The 21,091-nt window shown below is 47.9% G+C and overlaps 1 protein-coding gene across 3 annotated transcripts in view; it reads left to right on the forward strand.

Annotated features, from left to right (window-relative positions):
- The window catches only part of TNRC18 (trinucleotide repeat containing 18), a 59,329-nt gene that overhangs the window by 28,257 nt on the left and 9,981 nt on the right, over positions 1-21,091 (forward strand). For 2 of the 3 annotated variants that reach the window (XM_054180320.1, XM_054180321.1), the window contains exons 10-17: positions 443-618; positions 1,434-1,570; positions 2,093-2,221; positions 4,112-4,286; positions 5,362-5,725; positions 8,302-8,586; positions 17,910-18,149; positions 20,415-20,857. In XM_054180320.1, coding sequence (XP_054036295.1) covers positions 443-618; positions 1,434-1,570; positions 2,093-2,221; positions 4,112-4,286; positions 5,362-5,725; positions 8,302-8,586; positions 17,910-18,149; positions 20,415-20,857 — 1,949 coding nt within the window. The remainder of the gene's footprint in view (positions 1-442; positions 619-1,433; positions 1,571-2,092; positions 2,222-4,111; positions 4,287-5,361; positions 5,726-8,301; positions 8,587-17,909; positions 18,150-20,414; positions 20,858-21,091) is intronic. The other variant, XM_054180322.1, reaches the window with a different exon arrangement.

The following is a 21,091-nucleotide window of genomic DNA, read 5'->3' on the forward strand; positions in this document are numbered from 1 at the left end:
AGGTACGTGTGGCTTTTGTACTGCTCTCCCCTTCCAAAGGCCCTCACCATGTCTAGACAGTTTGTGGTATGCGTAGCGGAAGCGGAGCCCCACTTGCCGAGAGCTGCCAGGGTAACACCCTCTGGCAGGCACTGAGTCTGCAGTCTGTCGGGGTTTGGCACAAGAGGCCCCAGTAGCTCCAGATGATGCTTTCCAAGAGCTTGGCAGGTCCTGAAAAGATCTCACCTTCCAGTAACTTCCTGAGGCGAGACGTGATGGGAACTGCCAGTTGCACCATGGCTGGGTACAACACGAGAGCTCAAGTCAAGGCCAAGGGTGGCTGGGCCGCTCGTTTTGCTGCCATGGTCCAGAAAGGGACATCAACATCTCCTTGTGCCTCCTGGAGGAGCAAGGTTGGAAGGTGAACCTCTATAGACTTTTATTTTTTTTCTGTCCCTCACAGCAGGTCCAGAGAGTTTCCCTGTCCGGCCAACACTGGAGAGTTTGCTGGCTGCCAGCACCCACATGCTCATGGAAGTACTTTCCACCCCTTTCATGGAAAGTCTGAAAACCATCCGTCTGCCTCGAGAGCTGAATCCCAACAAAAAGTACAGCTGGATGCAGAAGAAAGATGAACCTGTAAGTAGCTCTTAGCGTGGCAGAGCCTGTGAAGCCGCAGCACATCCCCTCACCACCGCCTGCTCTTCAGCCCCAGCTTGCCACCAGCTTCTGCTGCCCTTCTGCTCATGTCTGTAGCTGGGCAGGAGTCTGTGTGGGGCGATACAGCTTTCTCCCTTGCTTGGGAATCAACACTGTTGAGTTCAGCAGGACCTTTGGCAGCCCCAGAAGTGATGTTGGTAATACAAAGCCAGCAAGAACTCCTGTGTTAGTGCTTTGACAGGGAGGGATTAAAAAAGATAGTGGCAGGAGGGTTCTTCCTTGTTTTTATCTTTGCTGACTCTTCCCCATGGGAGAGACTGACAAATTATTTTGTACCCAGCAACTAAGCGTTCCAAGACAGGGAATATTTTGATGTTCCTTTTTAAATAAGGGAAAAGAGACTCCATGGGTGTATTTAATTCTGCAGGCTCTTTCCCAGGGTTGCTCTACCTCAAAGCTGATACCATCCTGTGCATAAGCCACCGAACATCTTCACTCAGCTGGTTTTGCTTAGGTACTGCTGTGCTTCGTAGAATCCTAGAATGATTTGGGTTGAAAGGGACCTTTGAAGATCATCTAGTTCACAGCTCCTGCAGTGAGCAGGGACATCTTCAACTTGGTCAAATGCTTGTTGTGGGCAAGGGTGCTCTGCTCCACTGTAAGCACGGAGGGCGTCTCTGCTGGGCTGCAGATCTTGGCCTTTTGCAGGTCACCCCAGGTGCACACCACATCGGTCTGGGCGAGGGTCTGGGCATGTGCTGACCTTGTCTCCCGCTCTTGCCTCTCCACCCCAGATGTACTCCATCAAGTCTGCCATCGAGAACATGGACGCGATGGAGCTGGACTACAGGATGAGGCTGGCGGAGCTGCAGCGGCGCTACAAGGAGAAGCAGCGGGAGCTGGTGAAGCTGCAGCGCCGCAGGGACTCCGAGTAAGTCGCTGGCTGCTCACTTGGCCTTGTGGTTGTTTTTTTTTTCCCTTCCAGCTGGGCACTTTCACTGCCTCTCACTCCAGGAGAGACAGCAGCCCTCCATCTCTCCCTGTCTCCTCTCCTCTTCTTCTGGTACATCCCGCCAGAGCTTTGCACAACACACTCCTAGGCTGTGTGCCGAGACAACCTGGTCACTGGTGAAGGCGGCTGGGAGGCCGTGGTAGAGTCAACCTTGGCTTCAGCAGCTCAGTTTAGCAGTTTGGTGGCAGGAGAAGGTTCTGGGTTGCCTCCCGTTCTTGCTTGCTTTCTTTTGGTTTTTTTTTCCCCCTTCATTTTGGATTTATTTGCCTTTTTTTTTACCTTTTTTTTTTTCCCCCTCTCTGTTTGTTTTGCTTTTTTTTGGTTGCAAAATTTGCTTTTTTGCCTTTTTTTTTTTTTTCTTTCCTTTTCCTTTTCTTTGCTTTGTTTTTTTATTTCTTTTTGTTGCCTTGGTTAACAGTGAAGCGTGTGGTTTTTTTAAAGGGAAAAGCATGACGAGAAAAGTAGAAGCTTGGCGAGAAGAGGCCCTGGAAGGCCCAGGAAGAGGAAACTTGGATCAAGCGCTCTGTCACCCATTAAGGAGAGAGGGAAGAGTGACAGCAAAAGTGGAAAGTAAGGCTGGAATTTGGGGAAGATGGGCAAAAAAATGACAGGGTCGCTGCACCAGGCTCTGACTTGGGGAGAGCATCTCAGATGCAGCGGGGGCTTGCCGTGGTGTTGCATTGGCAGGCCAGGCTCTGGCAGCGCGTGAGCTGGCCGTGAGCGTGTCCTGCCAGTGGGAATACGGTGCCAGCCTTCTCCCTCCCCGCCGGTAGAGCATGTGTCTGTGGTGTTGGGTGCGAGTAGGACAGGCTGAGGTGAGCAGCAGTGAAGGTGATAGGAAGCAGCTGGCTGGGCAGGGTCCTGGAGGTGAGCTCTTGGTGCCGGGGAGTGAGTCCTCGTGTGTCTTCAGGAGAGCGGACGGTGCAAGCGGGTGTTGCCGAGCTGGTTGCAGGGATGTCGGTGTCAGAACCTGGAAGGACACTGCTGTGCCAGGTTATCTACTTTGTAGGACTTCCTCCTGTGTTTCTGCTCTTCATCTCTGTTCCCTTCATCAGTGGGAGTTGGTTTCACCTGACTTGTCTCTTTCAGGTCTCTGGATCTTTCTGTCTTCTGCTTTTTTCTCTCTCGTGAGTCCAGCTGCTCTCATTTGGATGCCTGGATCTCGCCATCATTTGCCATCTGACCATCTTTAGATGGCCAGGTCTCTGCAATGGGAAGGCATCTCCCAGCTGACTTCCCCATGTGCTGCGTATTTTTGCAAACATCCTTTCAGGAGAACAAATCAGAGTCAGGTGCCCAGCTCCCACTGACCATGCGCTTCTGAAACCCTGTCCTCTTGGTGACTCTGTGTTTTGCTCTTTGTGTTTGGATGGCTGGACAAGGCTGGAGGCATCTAGAGGTGGCTGGAGTTGTGCATGTGTGCGTGCATGCTCGTGTTGCGTGTGCATGTCCCTGCTTCACAGGAACGCTTGGGCGGCCTGGTGTAGGAGGTGGAGATACAACCTCAGCCAACATCCAGGACTTGAGGTGTTGGTTTAGCTGTCTGTGGAGATCAGTGGAGAGGATGGAAGGGAGGAGAAGTGCCTGGAAGCTGAGGAGGCTGCTCAGTGTTAGAGGCTTTGTGGTGGTGATATGACCTGGGCCAGCAGGCTTAGTGTGAAGGAGGTGGCATGTGAGAGCTTTTAGTGGAGGCTTGGTAGAGGTCTTGAGGTGTTTACTGACCATCCATTGGATAGTTACTGGAGGCAGCTGGAGAGCTACGAAAGATGTGCTTTAGTCTCACCTACTTCATTTTTTTTGATTTTTTTATAAGTTACTTATTCACTCTCTCCCTTTCCCCCAAATCCCAAAGCAAGACTGAAGATGTAGGTCACAAATGCCTCTCACGTGAGGGCCAGGCTTGTAAAGCACATTGCCTCTCCTTTGGGCAAGCCAGTTCCTACACTGCCCTTGTCCCTCCCTGTCACCTTGTGTGGCAGTTTATTACCATCTCCTTGCTCATACCTCTGAGCAACCAGAGCAAGTGTCTGGGCAGTGAAGCACCTCCCTGGGGCCCAGGAATCTCTGCACCTACAGAGTCCATGAAAGTAGAGGTGGGAAAAGACCTACAGTGCCAGCTCAGCTGTCTGTGCTTCCCTCTGCTGCTCTGTGCCAAGTCAGGCACTTTTGGGTGGCTGTTACTCAGGACACCAAATAAACTTCCTTTCAGAGACCACCTTGCAAGGTGTCTGATTTCAGGCACCCTCGTCTGTGCTGGTGGCCAAGAGTGTGCAAGATGGAATCCTTGGCTCTCCTGTTTGGTGGAAAACCTTGTCCAAAGTGCTGTCATTTCGCAGTGGCCTTGGCTCCCACTGAGGATCCCCACTGTCCTAGGAAGCATTTAACCTCACTTTTGAGCTTGATGGGGATCACAAGGAGGAAAGCCTCCCCACCTTGACCCCTCCTGTCCTTGGCTTGCAGACTGAGCAAGTCCTTGTTGCTCTCTGAAGACTCTGAGACTGGTGAGGGCATGAAGAAGAGGCACAAAGGGGCTCTCCCGGAAGAGGATGAGGATATGGAGAGCTGCAGTGGCAAGATGAAAGGGAGGAACCAGAGCTGGGAAGAGCACGATGCGGCTCCCAGCTTCTCAAATGAGGTCAGTGCCCTCATGGGGAACATGGAGCCATGGGCCAGATGCACATCTCTTTCCTGCTTTGGTAGTGTTGACTTGCACTGGACAACTACTCCTGATCTTAGAGCATCTGCTTTCAGTTCATATGGGTTTAGAAGCTCCTCCTGAGAGGACTGACTGTCTGTGCAGCAGAGGGGTGTTTGCAAAGGCTAAGGCTGGCTGATGGAGGTTGAACCTGTTTGGTAGGCAGTGGAGAGCCTCCAAGCCAACCAGAGCATTGCAGCGTTGTACTAGCTCTGTATCCAGAGTAATGCTTGCCTTACCCCTTTGCCTGATGAGATAGTGGAAGGGAATGGATTTCCTGAAGCGAGGGAGGAAAGGGAGCACAACCTTGCTATTTTAAATGCAGGGTTTTCTTCTGCTCCTGTTGAGGCAATGAGATATTTACTGGAGCTTTAAGCTGCTGATGAAATCCTAAATGCATGCAGGCAAAGTCCTGAGTTACAGCTGCTGTTATCTGGCTGTAGCACATGTAAAGTATATTTGCTTTTTTTCAAGAAGCAAGAAAATGCTGAAAAGGATGTAACAGCTGTAATGCAGTGCTGCTGATGCTCTTGCTGAGAGGTATTTGGGTCTTTTAGGCATCCCAGCCTCTGGAGCTAGTTGATTACGTGGAAATCCTTATTTATTTGGCTGGGGTTTTGGGTAAAGAAGATTTTTTAATCCTCGTGATTTGGAGTAAAGCTTGTAAAACCAACCCAAACCTATCCTCAAAACCAGAAGGTGGTGAGGAAAAAGAACTCCAAAACATGCTGTTTGATGGAACTTACTTCCTCTGGAAGAAAATTCAATCTTTTCTAAGTTAAGCTTGTGATTTTGTGGTGCTCAATAAGGGTGAAACCATGCTGTTTACTGATGTCTTCCTCTTCTTCCTCCCTAGAGCCACGGTGGGTTATGGCAACTGGGGCTTAAGACCATAATTTTGAGGCCTTATTAACTAATGTGTATGAGAGACCAGTCTGAGGGCTAGGAAAATCCCTCAGGTCTGCCATGATATTCTGTCGATATTCACCTATGTGTCTTCCTTTCACCTCGGCAGTTAAAGCTCAAAAAGAAGAAGGTGCCATCAGATCAGGAGCAGCTGGCCAGCAAGCTTGACAAGGCCCTGTCCCTCACCAAACAAGACAAGCTGAAATCCCCCTTCAAGTTTGCTGACAGCTCTGGGGGAAAGCCAAAAACTAGTGGAGGTGGAAGCAGGTATCTTCCACCCCACGAGGCTCTGCCGAGCAAGGAGGACAAGAAAAGCATGGCCAAGAACCTGGGCCTGTCACTGAAAACCACCAAGGAAGGTAAAAACAAAGTGGCTGCCAAAATGAAGAAGATGGAGGTGGGGTTAAAAGTCAAAAACCAGCTGAAGGTTTCCCATTCACCAGCAATATCTGAAGTTAGCAGCTACTCCTATAGTAAGTAACTCCTCATTTGTCTCTTCTCACAGTGCAATATGTTGGGGGCAGAAGGGGGGGCTTGTGGTGGTGGTTTCTGGGTCTTGGAGATGGATCTGCTTTTGCTCATGAGTGGAAAGGTGGCTAATCAATGCTACTGAATCTTTGGGATCAGCATGAGTTGTGCCCCCAACTTGGTGTCTAAGAGGCAGCCAGTATCAGTGTGTCTCTTCCTGGCCTGTGATCAATGAGGAAAAATGGTTTAAAAAAGAAGTTGCCCCACGTTCTTGCTTTTGGTAGGAACAGACACTCTCCTCCTACCTGTCAGAACTCACAGCCTCTGCTCCAGGAGGTGGTTAACAATTGACTTTTGAAGTCCTTGTCGAGTTGTGTGGAATTGGCTTTAGTATTATGCGGTGGAGTCAGTTGGAGAAGGCAAAGCCTGCCAGAGGGCACTGATGTTCATGAGCATTTTCCTGCCCTTCAGTGGTTCCTGGCTGACTGTGCTCAGCCTTCCCATCTGTCTCATCAATGTTCATCTCCATCCCAGCATCCTGTGTAATGATTGTCATGTCTGAACCCAAAGTGCACCTGAGGCAAAGGCTTCTGCCACCGAGCAGAGCTAGGGACCCCTGCAACAGAAGGGCAAATCTGAACTGCAGGTGGTGTCAGGAAGACAGCAGAACCAGAGGTAGAAGAATCTTTAATGGTTCGTGTAGACAGTGGGGCAGAGATCATGTGAGGGACGTGGAGTTTATGGTCTGAGGTCTGGTTGCATAATTGTCTTAGCTCACTTGCTTGCACATCTCTTCCTTGGCTTGCAGCTATTCAAGCCCTTGTGGGGTGTTTGTGTGCATAGCAAATACATTTCTCGGTGCAGAACCAGTTTAGAAATGTCACTGATGGGGAAGATGATGAGCTAGGGATTCTCCAACGGAACAAATGCTTGGCATGAAATGAGCCATTTACATGGCCAAATAGGAGCTCTTGTGTCCAATGGACTTGAACACAGCCTTTGGCTGATTGTGCTGTATACACCACCCAACAGTTCTGTTCTTGATTCTGCTTCGCTCCCGAAGACAGACACATGGCTCCTAAACTCTGGAGCTAGCGGGAAGAGGAAGCAAGGGCTGTTGCCAGAGCTAAAAGCTTTGGCTTATGGCAGAGGGAGATTTTGCAGTGCCCTTGCACTTGGTACTATGTCTTCCAAGCCAAAAACTCGGTTCTGGACCCAAGGGAGCTCCTATCTGAGCCCTCTCCTCTGCAGCAAGTCTCCTAGTGGATCCTTTGCCAGCTCAGTAGGATTGTTGTCGCTGAAGAACTGACTCTGAAATGGCTCAGCTTTGGCGTGTGGTTTTTCAGCTGTGTGCAGGTTCAAAGCAAGGGCTTTAGCCTGTCATTTGGTCACTCAGGCGTGATGGATTTGGGGAGGCAGGTCGAGCATATGGCAGCACCTCCCATGACTGGTGGGGCTGCTCTTGTGGAGGAGGAGAAGCGGGACTGGGGCCAAGTCATTCTGCCTCCTAACCTCATGGTTTTCTAGCTGGAGCCCTGAAAACCTTGGGCATAGATCCAAAGGCAAACTGAGCATCCTATTCCGACAGATTCTAACAGAAATCAGATGCCCAGAATCATTTGCATATTTGGGCTTTGGGCCCTCTAAACTTCCTCATTTCTTCCTCTTCACAACCAATGCAGTCGAAGGGAGGAGCGATGCTCGACCTGGGCTGACACTGGAGAGCATCTGCTGCTGCTCATAGGCACAAACAGTCCTCGCCACAACGTCCATAACATTGTGGTTGATGGTGCACCCACAAGCAGAGAGGTGACAGTTCATGCTTGCTTTTATTGCATCCAGGGTACCATATGCTTTTTGTTCCACACATCAGATGCCAGAGGGGACCCGTGGATAATTCTCACCACCCATGGGGCTTGGCAGCTTTGTAAAGCTGTAGCTCACAGATAAGGAGTGGTTTGGTCCCTGCTCCATTTCAGTGCCCTGTGTATTGCACATCTGAGGTGGCATGTTGGAATTGGACATTTGGAGTTAGACATGTTGCCTGCTTGGCAGCTGGGCTTGCGCTGGCTGCCCATGGTGAAAACCCTGTGGAAGAATTGGTTCACGGAGAGGAGGAGACTTAGGACACAGCACTGAACGTAACCGTGGTTAAGACTTAATTCAAGCCAACGTCTGCTTGTTGGCTTTGCTGTGCCTTTGGTGGACATCTTCACGGTGGAAACATCTACTCTGGTTTCTTTGCTCCTGAGCTAAAAATGCTTCTTAGATCTTGTCTGAAAGGAGGACAGGAGTCATTCAGCATAGGTGGAGAGTGCCTGTTTCTGACCAAAAGAAGAAGATACCTATTGCTGTGTTGATTCAGCTGCCACTTGCTGAGACCAAGACTTGTGATGGAGGGACCTGTGAGGGCTGTGGAAAGTAGTGGCACACAGCCCCTCCTGCAGCCATTTTCCCTTCTCGTTTTTTACCACCTCTTCACAAAGAAACACACCAAAGCACCCCCCCAAAAAACCCCACTTCAAACCCCCTAACCCCTTACTCCCTGATGTAACGCTCTTCCCACCCGCTTTGACCGCAGATACGGACTCAGAGGAGGAGGAGGAGGGATCCCTGAGGGACGAGTGGCCGGCGCAGCCCCCGTCCGCCCCCAAACCGCGGCCGCCCAGTCTCTACAGCGCGGCGGTGGCCAGGAAGGGTGGCCGGGTGGCTGGTGGCCCCAAGGCAGCCCCTCGCAGCGCGGCGGCTGGGCGGCCGCTGAAGCCAAAGGCGGCGGCGGGCCGGAAGCAGCCCTTCTGCCTGCTGCTGCGCGAGGCTGAGGCAGGATCTTCCTTCAGCGACTCCTCGGAGGACTCGTTCGATCAAGGTTACTAGCTTATAGCAAACGCAACCCCACACGCACCCCTCTGCCATGGCTGTGCGGGAGCGGGCGGGGCAGGGGCCGAGCGAGGGGCCAGGCGGGTCGGGGTCAGCCATTTTGATGGTCGGAGCCAGGGCGGCCATCTTTGTTCTTGGCAGCGTAGCCTGCTGTATCAGCCCGACGGTGAAGTTTTTATCCTTTTTTTTGTACCTGTATCATTGTGATATTATTACTGGCTGGCTCTTTTGGAGCTTTTATATCAACTGGGTTTTAGTGTCCACCTCTCCCTGCTTTCCTATTCCCTTCCTCCCTTCAGTTTTTCCCTCACTTTCTTCCTTGCTACCACCACCACCATTATATTATTATTATTATTATTATTACTATTATTATTATTATTATTTTCTTTCTTAATTCTTTTATTTTTGGCATGAGCCTTGTAGAGGTTTGGAAGGTGCTTTTTATCCTTTTCTTTCTTGTTTTTTTTCTTTAATTACTTGAATTTTTTTTTAATTACTTTTTTCTTTCATTTGTTAATTAATTTTTTCTTTCTTCTTTTTCTTTTTCCTTTTTTAAATTACTTTTTTCTTTCCTTTTTGAATTACTTTTTTCCCTTTCCTTTTTTAAATTACTTTTTTCTTTCTTCTTTTTCCTTTCTTTTTTTATTACTTTTTCCTTTTCCTTTTTTTAAAATTACTTTCTCCCCTTTCTTTCTTCTTTTTCTTTTTCCTTTCTTTTTTTGTTCCATTTTTCTTTCCTTTTTGTAATTACATTTTTCCTTCTTTCTTCTTTTTCTTTTTCCTTTCTTTTTTTGTTCCATTTTTCTTTCCTTTTTGTAATTACATTTTTCCTTCTTTCTTCTTTTCCTTTTTCCTTTCTTTTTTTGTTCCATTTTTCTTTCCTTTTTGTAATTACATTTTTCCTTCTTTCTTCTTTTCCTTTTTCCTTTATTACTTGTTTCTTTCCTTTTTTAATTACTTTTTTCCCTTTACTTTTTTCTTTCTTCTTTTTCCTTTCTTTTCTATTACGTTTTTCATTCCTTTTTTCTTCTTTTTCCTTTCCTTTTTTTATTACTTTCTCCTTTCCATTTTTAAATTTTCTTTCCCCCCTTTTCTTCTTTTTCTTTTTCCTTCCTTTTTTAATTACTTTTTCCTTCCTTTTAAAATTACTTTTTCCTTCCTTTTTTAATTATTTTTTCCTTCCTTTGTAATTACTTTTTCTTTCCTTTTTTAATTACTTTTTTCTTTCTTCTTTTTCCTTTTTTTAAGTCTTTTTTCTTTTTTTTTTTTTTAAATTACTTCCCCCCCCCCCACCTTCCTTTCTTCTTTTTCCTTTTTGTTTTGTTTTGTTTTTTCCTTTCTTTGTGTGTGTTTTGTTTGGTTTGGTTTCTTTTTTACTACCGGGATACTGTTGTGTGGCCGTGTGACTTGATGTTTGTACTGCGATTTGGTATACCAAGCTTTATTAAACATATCAAGTTCATTTTTAACTAAACCTGTGTACCTTGTCTCTCTTGCTGTGTCTCTTATCAGGCAATTAGGTTACCGCTTCACTTCATCCTGCTCTGCATCCCCCTCCTGCTCCCACTCCCCATGAGTAGAACTGGAATTAACCTAGTCTGGGGTACTCTCTATTATTCAAATATCCCTGCTGCCTTTGTCCAGATAAAGCCTAGGCCTTCCCTCCCCAAACCCCCACCCTCCCCCAACCCCTTTAATTTCATTTTTGTTTTGTTCTTCTTTTCTTGTTCAGTTTATTTTCTCTGTTGATAGACTGTCTCGAGGCAGGTAGATAAGACAGGAGGCACTTGGTCCTAGTTGCTGCTGCAGGAGGGTGCTGGGTGTAAAGTCCCCATCAGTTTAACAGCCAGAAATGATTCATTTTTTTTTTTCACTGGCAAGCTTTTTGGGGTGGTAAATTTTCTTTTTTCAGATGCTTAGATGTAGCCCATGGTGTTCAAGGATGTGGCAATTACTGCATTAAATTTGACTCTGCAGTTTCCCTCCCTCACCCCAGGTTGTGGGTTTTTTGTTTTTTTTTTCCTTGCAGCTTATTTTTTTGTCAGCCTGTCATTAGTACTTCAGTGGGAAAGGAGATTACTTGAGACTTTTCCTCCAGAGACACAAGGGGTTTCTGTTTTAGAGCTCACTCATTAAATAATAATCATGGGGAAAGGTCATTTTAATGAGCCCTCAGCTCCCAAAAGAAAGTAGCTCGTCTGGGCTGAATGCTAAGCAAGAGCATCCCCAGTAGTTATCATCTGAGTTGCATGGCAGGCCTGGATGTAGCACAGAACAAGCCCTTCAGTATTTTGCACTGCTCAGAGGGCTGTTAATTGAAAATGGGGCTGGATACTTCTGCTTTTTTTTTGTTTGTTTGTTTTCTTTTCTCTTTTGCTTAGTTTGGTTTTGGTTTTGTGACGTTAATTTCCTTCGCTCACCTCTTTGTTTCTTTCTTTCTTTGTTCGTTTTCCTTCCCTCCAAACCCAACCTCCACAGAAAGATAATTTCAACTGAAAAAAAATAACTAAACAAAAATAAATAAATAAATAAACAAATACAAATTTTACCAAACACAGCAGAAAGATACAGGATGCTGATTCGGTTTGATGTGGCTCTGGCCTGGACCCAACCAAAGCATTTTCAAAGAAAAGCCAAAAGCGAAAGGCATGCTTGAAAAAAACAACCAACCAACCAACCAACCAAACACAGCCATAAAAATTACTCTGTAGAGAAACCCACCAAGTTCTGGGGATAGTGGATTTTCTGAGAGGGTGAGATTGCCACATTTCCATGAAGAGTCTGTGTTAACTTCCATTCTTCCCTTCCCTGTTCCTTCCTGCATCTTTCCTTCGTTTAATTTTTTTGCTGCTGTTGGAAATTTTGAGGATATCAATCCCTTTTAGCTGCTCAGCTCTTGAGGGGGTTTTGGGATTTGCTTTTTGGTTTTGCTCCAGGTAAGCAGATAGGTGACTTGGCCCTAAATTGGCTTTGTCTCTATTCAAGTAACCTGTCTGCTTTAAAAAAAAAAACAAACAAACAAACCAACAAAATTAAGTCAATTAAAAAAAATCCCAGTTTTCTGGGATAAAGCCTGGGAGGGGACAAGGGAGGAGGTTGGGGAATCTGGAACAAATGGGGAAATGCATTGTAACTCCCTCTGAGGTGTCATTTAATGGTGGGGAAACCAAAGATGCAAAACCTCCTGGGGTGGGAGGTGGGCTTGGAAGGGGGAGGCTGGGAGGGATTATTGGTTACTGTTTTGATTTTTTTTGGGGGGGGGTGTTTATTTTTGGTTTGGTTTATTTCCCCCCACCCCCCCAATTTTGTTGTTGCTGTTTTATTTTCCTTTTTTTTATTTTCCTTTTTTTTTTTCCTGTTTTGTTTTGGTTTTGTTTGTTTGAAGTTGTTCTTTCTCAGAAGCAATTATTTGAAGGGATATTTGGGTAATAGGGTTTTCTAATGGCTTTCCCTGATACTAAACCGATTAATAACCTCAGCTTTTCTAGAAGTGCTGGCTTTCTCCTTGCAGCTGCTTGACCAACCCTTTCACCCCTGCCCCTATCCATGATGCTTTGAATGTCTGTGTCGGTCTCTTGCATTTGCTCTCACGCTGCACTAAAGAAGCAAAGTGGTTGGCTGGTTGTAGGGCAGACACTTCTCAGCGAGGGTCACTAGCCATGAACCTGAACCTTGACCATTGTTATGTAGGTAGGCAAAATAACTTTTCTTTCTGTCATCTGTCAGCCTCAGACGTTTCGCTGTTGCCTCCATGAATAATGACACGTAGCTCTTTGCATTCTCGGTTATTTTAATTTTGAAGATGATTGCTGTCCACTTGTTGACTTTTCTTCTGTCCATGAAGAGTCTTGCACGGAAGGTTGGCCTCTGTGTATGTGTTTGAGGACTCCAGAAATGCTTTGCTGCTTGCACGCCGTCTCGTGGAGAATCCCTTGCCCCAGCGAAAGGCTTTGCAGATGGGTCCAAGATGAGAAGCCTTGGCACTGCCTACAGAGGCTCTGCCACTAGCCTTAAAGGTTTCTGAGCTGCAGTGCAGACTGCAGGGTAAATGCCTGCCCGTGGCCGTGCCAGTATCTGTGTCAGAGGTAGAAGCAGCTGCAGGAAGACCTGATTTCCCCTGGTTTGAGACAGAAGAGGCAGGCACATGCCCTTTCTTACAGACCAAACACAGCCTTGCTGTTCTGATAACAGGCAGAGCTTGTGGGTTTCCACCCAGTGACCCTGGAGAGGTCCACAGCCACATAGGACTTTAGAAAACCATCAAGATAGGCAACACCTTGACCTTTCTGAAGACCCATAGTTCCTCTTCTTCCACACTCTTGTTTTCCTTAAGAAATCAGTGCCTTCTTCCCTGCTTTCTGTTCCCTGACCTGGAAGATGATTTTACCCCACTGAAAAAAAACAACCACCACAAAAGGCAAACAGTGAGGGACAACTGGTTCCCTGCAGTTATTCCCATGTGATAGTTGTCATGTTTTTAATTTTTGATAAGTACTTCTGGAGTCAGCAGCACAGCACATATGGGGAAGGGGAGAAAAAAAAAACCACCCCAAATCTTCCAATGACAATTGGCTTGTTTAAAAAAAACCCCAAACAACAACAAAACAACAAACCAAACCAATCAGTCCAAAAAAAAACCCAAAACCCCAAACCAATCTGAAATTGGACATTCAAAACTTAAGTAACTTCCAGAATTTGGACAGATTTCACAACTCAGATGTCAAATGACCCAGTAGCTGTCTAAAGTCTGCCTGTACTTAGCCTGCTTTGTATGCTGTAGGCCTGCTTGGTGTTATGAGAAAATCATGCTATTTTTTTTTACAATGTGAAATGACTGTTTTTCAAGTGTGTGTTTTTTACTCCTCCCCCCTCCTCCCTCTCCCCTCCCCCCTTCCCAAGCCTTTCCTTTCCACACCCTCCTCAATCCATCTTGTTCCATCGGTCTCTGTAAACCAAATTGCTTAACCAGTTTCAGTTCATCATTAACAAATCTTCATTTGCTGCTCTCCTACAGCAAAATAACCACGGCAGGTTAGGTGCTCAGAGCAATGAGAGAATTTAGTGGGTTTAAATGGGTTGGGATTTTAATTTAATGCAGGTAAGAATTACAAGGGGAAAAAAACCAACAACAACAAGAAACCCAAACGAAAAAAAACAACCCAAACCCTTCTTTGACTTCAGTTTATCTGGCATCAGTAGCATTTAAATGTGGATTTGTTGTTTGTTTTGGCTGTGGAGTTGTATGCACATGTGTGGTTGAGTGTGTGGGCATATATGCACATATACATGCTCTTAAAAATAGCAATTAGGAGAGGTATTTTTAACTTGGAATTTTGGGTTTCCCCTCCCAATTACTGTTGAAGGGGGAAAAAAAGTGGATTATGTGGGGGGGTGGGGGTTGGTTTTCTTTTTAATGTCTTTTTTTTTCTCCCCATTGTTAACTGAAGATCACTTTTTCAGGGGAGGGGGGAAAAGAGGTTTCAGTTGTGTAAAGGCATCTGTTCATGCTGCATTTTAAACCCACGCATATTTTTGGGTACAGCAGGAGTAAAACTCCTGCTTCGCATTAAACACAGGCACCAGGAGTCTCTCCAAGAAGCTGTGCAGATGGCCGTAGAGCACCCGCAGCTTACTTGCCACCCTGACCATAAATCTGGGGGCTTAGATCAGAAGCATGTGGATTTCAGAGCAGAACCTCAAATGTGTTCTTTCCCCCCCCCCCACCACCACCTTTTCTTTGTTAGCTTTTGTCCCTTAGAAGATCAGGAGGGAGAAGAGCAGGGATTGTGCTGTGCGCACAGAGTGGAGTTGGCAAGATCTGCGCCCTCGCCATGAGAGAGGTGGAGGAGGAGAGATCTGTGAATGTGTTAAAATGTGTTTATTTCAGGCTGCAAATTGTATCCCTCATGCAGTTAAAAAAAAAAAAAAAAAAAGGTGTTTTGGTAAAAATGCTGACAAGAGACTCCCTTCAGTTGTCTTTTCCATGGTGTGACACCATATATTTGCAGGAGGTTAGAATAACTGCCAGGTGTGTTATTGTATTGCGTGCTTGCTGTGGTGTGAGTAATAGCCACTTTCATCCTGCCTTTTAAATCTGTTTCACCTTGGTGCACTTGAAATACTGTAGCTGCTGGGCACCTTTTTGCCCTCTCAAGTGCACAGTCCTTAAGTTCTTGGGAATAGCCAGCAGGTCGAGGGAGGTGACTGTCCCCCTCTGCTCGGATCTGGTGAGACCCCACCTGGAGTACTGCCTCCAGTTCTGGAGCCCCTAGTACAGGGAGGATCTGGAGGTGCTGGAAGGTGTCCAGAGGAGGGCCACGAGGATGAGCAGAGGGCTGGAGCTGCTCTGCTATGAGGACAGACTGAGGGAGTTGGGGCTGTTCAGTCTGGACAAGAGAAGGCTCCGAGGTGACCTAGTTGTAGCCTTCCAGTATCTGAAGGAGGCTACAAGAAAGCTGGGGAGGGACTTTTGAGGGTGTCTTGGAATGATAGGACTGGGGGGGAATGGGAAAAAACCAGAAAGGGATAGATTCAGAGTGGATGTTAGGAATAAGCTCTTCCCCATGAGGGTGATGAAGCACTGGCACAGGTTGCCCAGGGAGGTGGTGGAAGCCTCATGCCTGGAGGTTTTTGCAGCCAGGCTGGATGTGGCTGTGAGCAACCTGCTGTGGTGTGAGGTGTCCCTGCCTATGGCGGGGGGGGTTGGAACTGCCTGATCCCTGAGGTCCCTTCCAACCCTAACGATGCTATGATTCATGGGGCAGGTCATGAATTTTCCTGCAAGCTTTCCCCTTTTTTTTTGGCCTGTTGTCCTCCCCCAGCTGCTCAGCGAGACTTTCTGCAGAGGAGCATTGAGGAGGGGCTGTCCAGGATGATTGATTGATTGATTGATTGATTGATTTTCCTCCCTTTTTTTTTTTTCTGGTTTTGCTGAGAACTGCTGAATTTTGGGACCAAATGGGATGTGTGGAAGGGGTGGTGGTGGTGTCTCAACACCCTGTGGTGTGTTGTTGAGCTCAGGCATAGTTTGGCTACTTTTCAGGCAGGTGGTTTCCACATCTCAGAGTAGCTGAGTTCATCTGGATTTGTTTTCATCTTGGCAAAACTCAGCAGAAAAACAGCAGTTGTGCCACTTTATCTGCTAGGGGGAGGAATCTGATCCTAATTTGCTGTGGATTTTATTTTACTTTTTTCCTTTTTGCATGTGGTTTTTATGCAAGTAGTGAGCAGGGCTGTGGGTTTCTTGGTATTTACTGCAGAGCTGTAGGTTTAAGCAGCATTTTTTTGTATCACAGGGAGCCAGCCTGAGCAACTGAAACGTGGAAAGGATTTTTATGCAGCTAAAAATTAGTGACAGTCTGATGTATGCTGTGGAGATAAGATCTCCTTGTTGAAGGGGGGGGAAATATATCTATATCTGTATCTATCTATATCTATGTAAATAAAAGTAGCTGGCCATTACTTCTGCTGGTAAAATGCAAGGCTGAGAGCACTGGGTTTTGATATTCCTGTTATTTCTAATGTCACAGAAGAGTAATCCAAAGTGGAAAAATAACTCTTGTGTTACTGTAATACATACACACATACATATATATATTTAGCAACCAAGAGTTGAGGATGTTTTGTTATCTATCCCAGAGGGCATACATGAAAAGAAAAGGATTTTCATGTTCATTCCAACTCATTTTGAAGGGATCTGGCTTCTCATTTGGCTGGCTTTCAGCTGCAGGGGCTGGTGGGGAGCTGAGTGGGCTCAGGCAGGGAGAGCAGAGCTCCTGCTAGTGGTGGTGATTTTTTTCCAGCAACCTTGATGATCCTACTTAAGCCTTCAATTTCAAGAGAAATGAAATACCTTTTTCCAGACCCACTTTTTGCAGTTAAATATATACATCTATATATAGATGAGTATATGTGCTCATATATGTGTGTGTGTGTGTGGTGCACGTGCGTTTGTGTAGTGCCTCTTGCTCACAGCGCTGCCTGGATGGGGTGCTGTTAAAATTAATTGCCTCTGAGCTGATGACAGACTCTTGGGAAGTGCTGCAGGAAAGGAGAGAGGTGCCACTCTCAGAGCTTCTACCCCTAAAATACCTGCTGTATACACACCAGAGAGGAAAACCCCAGCCCACTGCTCTAGGTGGGTGTCAGCCGTGGCAGGAGCAAGGCTGATGCCTTTGCCAGAATTAGACTTTGGTTGTGGGCAGCTCTTCCTGCCTGTGCTGAGCTGGGCTTCCCTAGCCAGAGCTGTAGAGAAGTCTTTGGTTGTGGGCAGCTCTTCTTGCCTGTGCTGAGCTGGGCTTCCCTAGCCAGAGCTGTAGAGAAGTCTTTGGTTGTGGGTAGCTCTTCCTGCCTGTGCTGAGCTGGGCTTCCCTAGCCAGAGCTGTAGAGAAGTCTTTGGTTGTGGGCAGCTCTTCTTGCCTGTGCTGAGCTGGGCTTCCCTAGCCAGAGCTGTAGAGAAGTCTTTGGTTGTGGGCAGCTCTTCTTGCCTGTGCTGAGCTGGGCTTCCCTAGCCAGAGCTGTAGAGAAGTCTTTGGTTGTGGGCAGCTCTTCCTGCCTGTGCTGAGCTGGGCTTCCCTAGCCAGAGCTGTAGAGAAGTCTTTGGTTGTGGGCAGCTCTTCTTGCCTGTGCTGAGCTGGGCTTCCCTAGCCAGAGCTGTAGAGAGGGAAGCGAAAGGCACGGAAGAGTTTAGAGGCAGAGTGTTTAAACACTCCTCCTTGTCTCCAACACTACCTACACCTTCGCCCCTGATGCATTCCAATTCCATTGCTTTCAAATTATTATTTCCTCCCCCTCCTCTGCATTTTTGCCTCCTGCCCCTTCTCCTCTCTGTGTCTTCCTTGCCTCCCGCCGTGGCACAGGCTGGTCTCTGGTATTCCCCTTCCGTGCTGATCGCTGGTTCTGATTACACTAATGGATTTCATTATGGAGGAAGAGGTGGTGGGAGGGAGGGGAATCCCACAGCTCCAAGGTTGGGATTTTCAAAGGAATTAAGCTTTTAATTCTTCCTGAAAGCTGCAGGGAAGGGGTGCATGGCATCCTTTTCAAATCTCTGCCAACACCCTGCTCTTCCCTGCCTCGCCTTCAGTGGGTCCTCTTTGTCATTCCCTGGATTGATGTGTCCTTCAGGGGTGGTGGTAGGCAGGGTGATGCCAGATATATGGCTGCAGGCACTTGTGTGTCCGTGGCCAGCATCCTCTGGCTCAGCTCATGGGTGGCTCAGAGCAGCAGGAGGGTTACGAGTTCAGGGTGGAAATGTGGCTGATGCGCAGCTCCATGAGATGTGTAATGGGCTTCCTCTTTTCTGCGTGCTAGATTCTAGCTCAGAGGAGGAGGAAGAGGAGGATGAAGAGGAAGAGGAGGAAGCAGAGGACTATGGGACAGACGGCACCGACAGGCTTTCATCCTCTGCCCTTGATGAGAGCGGCCTGGGCCTCCTGGCGAGGTTTGCTGCCAGCGCGATGCCCAGCCCCATCGTGCCCCCTCCGCTTTCCATCATCCAGCTGGAGGCCAAGCAGAAGGCAAAGAAGAAGGAGGAGCGGCAGAGCTTGATGGGTGAGTTCTGTGGTCAGGGTTAGTGGCGTGGAGGCAAGGTGGAAAGTTGAGAAGGTCTCAGCTGTGGTACCAGAGAGCAGGTTGTGACCCAGACGCTGTCTTGCCCTGGTGGTGGAAGGCGGGTGGAATTGCCCAGCAGGAGCACGAGAGCCAGTCATGAGTATGGCAGGTTTAGCAGATGCAGACATGGTTTCTCTGGAGGCTTCCTCAAAGTTCCCTCTTTTCCAACCTGGTGAATCCTTAGCATTCATGCTGGAAAGGCCAGTGACGGGGTACTGTGTCCCCATGGACAGAGCACTGGAGGCAGGGCAGTGCTGTTACATTGTAGGGAAGGAAGCAGGTGCCAAACGCAGCTGATCTTTGATACCCAAGAGAGCAGAGACACCCAAGCAGAAGATGTACCCCTTCAGTCAAGCCAGCCCATCAGCTTCCTCCTAGAAACAGGACAGTGAGACCTGGAACGAGCACCCTTCCTCTGTTTGTGTCTGCAGTGCTCTGGACCCTGTGTTTCTGTCCCTCTCTCAGTTTTACAAATCATTGAGTTTCATTTCTTCCCCTCCCAGTGCTCTGCTGCACGAGTGCCCATTGGTGGCATTGCTCTTGGTCAGACAGGTCTATGTGGGCTCCATTTATAAATTCTCTATTAATATTTATTAAGTGATAATGGAATTTATAGCATGCTTTAGAATGGAAAATGATGTCTTCAAGGGAGCCTGGCTTGTTTTAGCACTGTTTCCATGCTATATTAGGCTTTTGCCAGCTTGTTCCAACAGCCTCTGTTAAGAATTTATCACCTTGTAACCTGCCCTCCTTGAAACTGGAAGCATCTAGAAATTGCCTCTCAGTTGGAGAGGAGAAGGAATGTTGTAATTTCCAATGGGTTTTTCATTTTGAACCTTGCCAGCTTTAATTTTGACAGCCTTGCTCTTTTCCTGTTAGTGCTGGGACTGTCTCAGGGGAAGAGGTTTGGGTAGAAGATGAGAGCAGGTTCCTGCAGATCGAATGAACTCAGGGAGGTGACATATTTGAAAGAGGAGGACTGGGAGGAGATGCTCTCCATGCTTGTACATTTTCATTTTCCCAAATGGATGTTGTTCAGTCCTTTGTGTCCTTTCTCAAGGGTCTCCTGCACACTGAGGGTATCACAGCAGGGGCTCTTCACCATCGGGCTTGAGAAGAGTTTCTGTCAGCCTCTCTGGCTTGAAGCAAGGCTTGATCTCAGGTCTTACTGGTCTGAAGGCAGAGCTGTGCAGATCCACTGCAGATTGGAGGAGGACCTTTGACTGATGCTCTTTTTTGTAGAGGGAGAACCAGGTTCTGCTGATGTTTGTACACATCATCAGGAGTGCTGTGCCACCTCAGGAGGTCCAGTGCCCTGGATAATAAATCATTTACAAAATGGGCTCAGTCTCCTGTTCTGACACAGACTTACTGTGTGACCTTGGGTGAGGTTCTTCCTGGCTATTTGTATCCAGTGCTTTGCCTGCCTCCGGCCCATGTTGCTGGGTCTGTGGGTCCTGCCTCAGTTTCCCTTCTGCCCCTGGAAACGTGACCTTGCTCTGCTTCATCAGGTTCTGGGGAACACAGGGAAGGTAGTGAACATCTTGGCATCACTACAAGGTTTCAGGCCTCTGGCTGCTACTGTGCCCAGGATGCTGAGCAGAGGCCAATGTGAGGGGATTTCCATTTGCCACACACAAAAGATCCTCTCTTGACTCCAGGGTGATTGCCTGAGCCAATGAAAAGATCTGTAGTGTCTCGTGGCCAATGGGAAAAAAAATCAGCTTCAAATATGGGTTTATTCAATTTGTTAAAGAAATTGTTCTCCTGAAACTAAGGTGAGGCTGGAGAAGACTCCTACTGGGAGGGGGTGGAAAGCTCAGCCTGCAGGATTCTTGCTTGGCTTCAGCTGAGCATCTTCTTTCTGTGGAGAGACAAGTGTTAGAGTATCTTTTCTCTTAAGAGCAGGGTTTGGGTTATGGCAGAAGGCAAAAAGTGGAGGCAGGGAACATACTGAACCACACTGCCTGAATGGGTTGGGCTCTGGTTCGGAACAGGGGAGACTTGTGGGCTTTTCTTCAAGGAAGTCAGTGTTTCATGGGGCAGAAATGCAGATCTGAGGGAAGTACAGATTGGAAAGGGGAGCAAGCAAGGGGCTCTATTGAACAAGCACGGCATCTCCTGTGGAGTCCTGAAGCTCCCAGTGGGATGTGGACCCTCTTGGCTCAGCCAGGGCTTTGACCGATGGTTGAATCTTGCCCCTAGGGACAGAGTTTGAATACACTGACTCCGAGAGCGAGATCAAGATCAGGAAGAAGTCTCCTTCAGGGCTGCTGCGGGGCAAGAAGGGACCGCTGGAGGGAAGCAGCATCCCAGCAAGCCAGGCCCCCAGCAGCCTGGACTCTGGAGCCGGGAGCGCCGACAAAGCCAAGCTGGGCTCTGAGAAAGGCCGCAAGCTGAAGAAGTTCAAATCCCCCAAGGACCTGAGCTTCGAGTTCGGGCTGGAGGCCAGCGACGATGACCTGTGGAACCGGCGCCGCAGCGAGCGGATCTTCCTCCACGATGCCACCATGGCCTCGGCCATGCTGACCCCTGCGGCGCCCCCCAGCTCCACTCCCGTCTCTAAGCCTGGGCGCTGCGGCAAGGGGGCACCCATGAGCCCCAAAAAGGAAGGCAGCAAGGGGAAGGACAGGAAGGAGCTAAGCAAGGTGAGGAATGTGCTGGCAGAATCGATGTGGGAGCTGAGGGTGACGGGAGGGTGACTAACTCCCCATGGGCAGAGGACAGTTGAGTCCTGTCTCAGCAGTTGCCCCAGTGCTACTTGACTGCCCCTTGCAGCCCCACATGGGCTGGGGGAGCTGTCAGGCTTGGCTCTGACTCGCAGGCAGTAGAGTGTTTGAACAGGACAGGTTATTCCTGTCACCCTCCAAATGTATCCATCT

The sequence above is a fragment of the Dryobates pubescens genome, chromosome 4 (genome assembly GCF_014839835.1).
Source record: "Dryobates pubescens isolate bDryPub1 chromosome 4, bDryPub1.pri, whole genome shotgun sequence".
Taxonomy (NCBI): domain Eukaryota; kingdom Metazoa; phylum Chordata; class Aves; order Piciformes; family Picidae; genus Dryobates; species Dryobates pubescens.